This window comes from Eurypyga helias, unplaced genomic scaffold (assembly GCF_000690775.1).
Source record: "Eurypyga helias isolate BGI_N326 unplaced genomic scaffold, ASM69077v1 scaffold3701, whole genome shotgun sequence".
Taxonomy (NCBI): domain Eukaryota; kingdom Metazoa; phylum Chordata; class Aves; order Eurypygiformes; family Eurypygidae; genus Eurypyga; species Eurypyga helias.
In genome coordinates, this window is record NW_010231324.1 from 6,614 (window position 1) to 8,856 (window position 2,243).

The window sequence follows — 2,243 nt, forward strand, 5'->3', positions numbered from 1 at the left end:
CCTGTGATAGTCATAGTTTGAACTAGAGTATTGAGTTTTAGGAAAACATAACTGAATTTGACTTTTATGTGACTGACCAAATAATAATAGCCACTGACAAATTCTAATGGTCATGATCAATCATGTCAAAATATGAGCACTTTTAGTATATATTTTCTGGAGTCCCTTCCTACAGACCCAGACATCCCCTTACAAAAAAACCTAGAATCTGGAATATACCATTTATTATTCTTTTTCAGATATTAGACATACACAGAAGCACAGAATATGCAAACTATGTTTTAGAGTTTGCACAAAAGCACTTGGAGAGCAGATATTTAAAGTCCATTTGAAGCTGCTGGAGAATGGAAGATGCTCCTTCCCACCGCACATCCGAAATCCAAGCTAAGAGGTCCCCATCAGCCTTCAAGTTGAAATTAATAAATCGGTGACAGGTGTAAGAGGTACCCTGTGCCTGCCTCTGCACCTGCACCAAAAAACATCATGTACTAGAAAATGTGACTGTGATTCTGTGGTCTCTGTGTGAACCGAGTGCAATCAGAAGTCCACAGAAAGTGCTTGGAATTCAGGATTGTTCAAATCCAGTTCGAGAGAAGGTGATAATGGCTTTGACCTGCATCTACAGCAGTACCTAATTACCCAAGAATGTGATGGATTCAGAAAGCCTGCAGTTTGAGGCTGAAAGGCTTTAGGGCTGATAGCATCAGTAGCATCACAGACAAACTCTGATAGCTTACGAAGTCAGCCCACAGTGGCTAATTGCTTACTTTTTAAAGAGCTTTCATACAATTGATGACATATAAATATAGGAAAGGTCAGAGAGAAATACTCATCTTCACTTTGTGTTTTTAGTATAAAAGAGAACAGTCGAGGGAGAAGCTGTACAAGTTCCTGTAAGTCATGTGCATGATAGAATTATAAAAAAAAAAATGCTCAAGATTAACTTTTAGAAAGAAGTTCTGTGCTATATTAATCACTGAGATAAGCTTAAGAAAAACATCACCTACTACTGCATAAATTCTTTAACAGTAGTCCACTCTTAGACGCTCCACTTTGCTAGAAAAACAGAACAAAGACACCGAGCACCATCAAGTGGTATATGTTGTTATAGCGGTTATAACAACGTACACGGAAAGTTTCTATGACTAGTTATTTCCGGAGTAGAAAACTGCAGCTTTTCTTTATTTCAATTCACTATATCACATAACTATAGAATTAAGAGTGCTGTATCGTATAACAAATATACATACCACAGTCTTGAGAAGAACAATGAACTATAAATTGAGGAACAGTATCACCAACACAAAAACCCTTGTCATGAAACCTTCGATTACAAGCCATTCCTTTGCCTGAAACAATTTTACGTTCCTCAATAGAAAGTCAGAGAAGAGCATATAAAAAAACCCTGCTTTTAGGGGACTTTTAATTACTGAGATAGAAGAACTCACGAGAATAAAGTTTTTTTCATGTGTGACTGCACAGCCCTTTCATTGATAAAGTGGTGGCTCTTAAAAGAGCCTTTGGGTTCAAACTGACGCTCGGGACGCTCTACTTGGAGCTGGTGTACTTGGTGAACGCCTTGGTGCACTCGGGCACGGCGTGCTTGGCCAGCTCGCCGGGCAGCAGGAGCCGCACGGCCGTCTGGATCTCCCGCGAGGTGATGGTGGAGCGCTTGTTGTAGTGCGCCAGGCGAGAGGCCTCGCCGGCGATGCGCTCGAAGATGTCGTTGACGAACGAGTTCATGATGCCCATGGCCTTGGACGAGATGCCGGTGTCGGGGTGCACCTGCTTCAGCACCTTGTACACGTAGATCGAGTAGCTCTCCTTGCGGCTCTTCTTGCGCTTCTTGTCGCCCTTCTTCTGCGTCTTGGTGACGGCTTTCTTGGAGCCCTTCTTGGGCGCGGGGGCGGACTTGGCCGGCTCAGGCATCGCAGCAAAACCGTGTCTCCCAGTAACCTCAAGCAGCGAACAGCAAGAGTGAAAAGACAGGGCCGTGTGCCACTTATTTATAGGTACCTTATGCAAATGAATAGGATTCCTTCTGTGTTCTTTCATTGGTCAGAACACCACAGTTCGTCATAACGCCTCTTTACCCGTTTTTTAGTGGTCAGAATTCGATTCTTCTCCTCATTGGTTGTTCATATGAGACCTACTTCTCAGCCTATCAGCGAAGGGGCGAGGCGGGAGAGCGAGGTTATAGCTGAAGAGCTCCGGCTTTGTTGTGCTACTGGTTGCTCTTGGAA

At 43.3% G+C, this 2,243-nt stretch overlaps 1 protein-coding gene across 1 annotated transcript; it reads right to left on the reverse strand.

Annotated features, from left to right (window-relative positions):
• Positions 1-1,464: 1,464 nt before the first annotated feature.
• LOC104516613 (histone H2B 1/2/3/4/6-like) lies at positions 1,465-1,936 on the reverse strand. Its single transcript, XM_010161008.1, has one exon. The coding sequence runs from the start codon at positions 1,927-1,929 to the stop codon at positions 1,549-1,551; it is 381 nt and encodes a 126-aa protein (XP_010159310.1). The 5' UTR covers positions 1,930-1,936; the 3' UTR covers positions 1,465-1,548.
• Positions 1,937-2,243: the final 307 nt, after the last annotated feature.

What these genes read in the sequence shown, in the direction of transcription:
- LOC104516613 (XM_010161008.1), bottom strand. Translation starts at nt 1,929, where the DNA reads ATGCCTGAGCCGGCCAAGTCCGCCCCCGCGCCCAAGAAGGGCTCCAAG.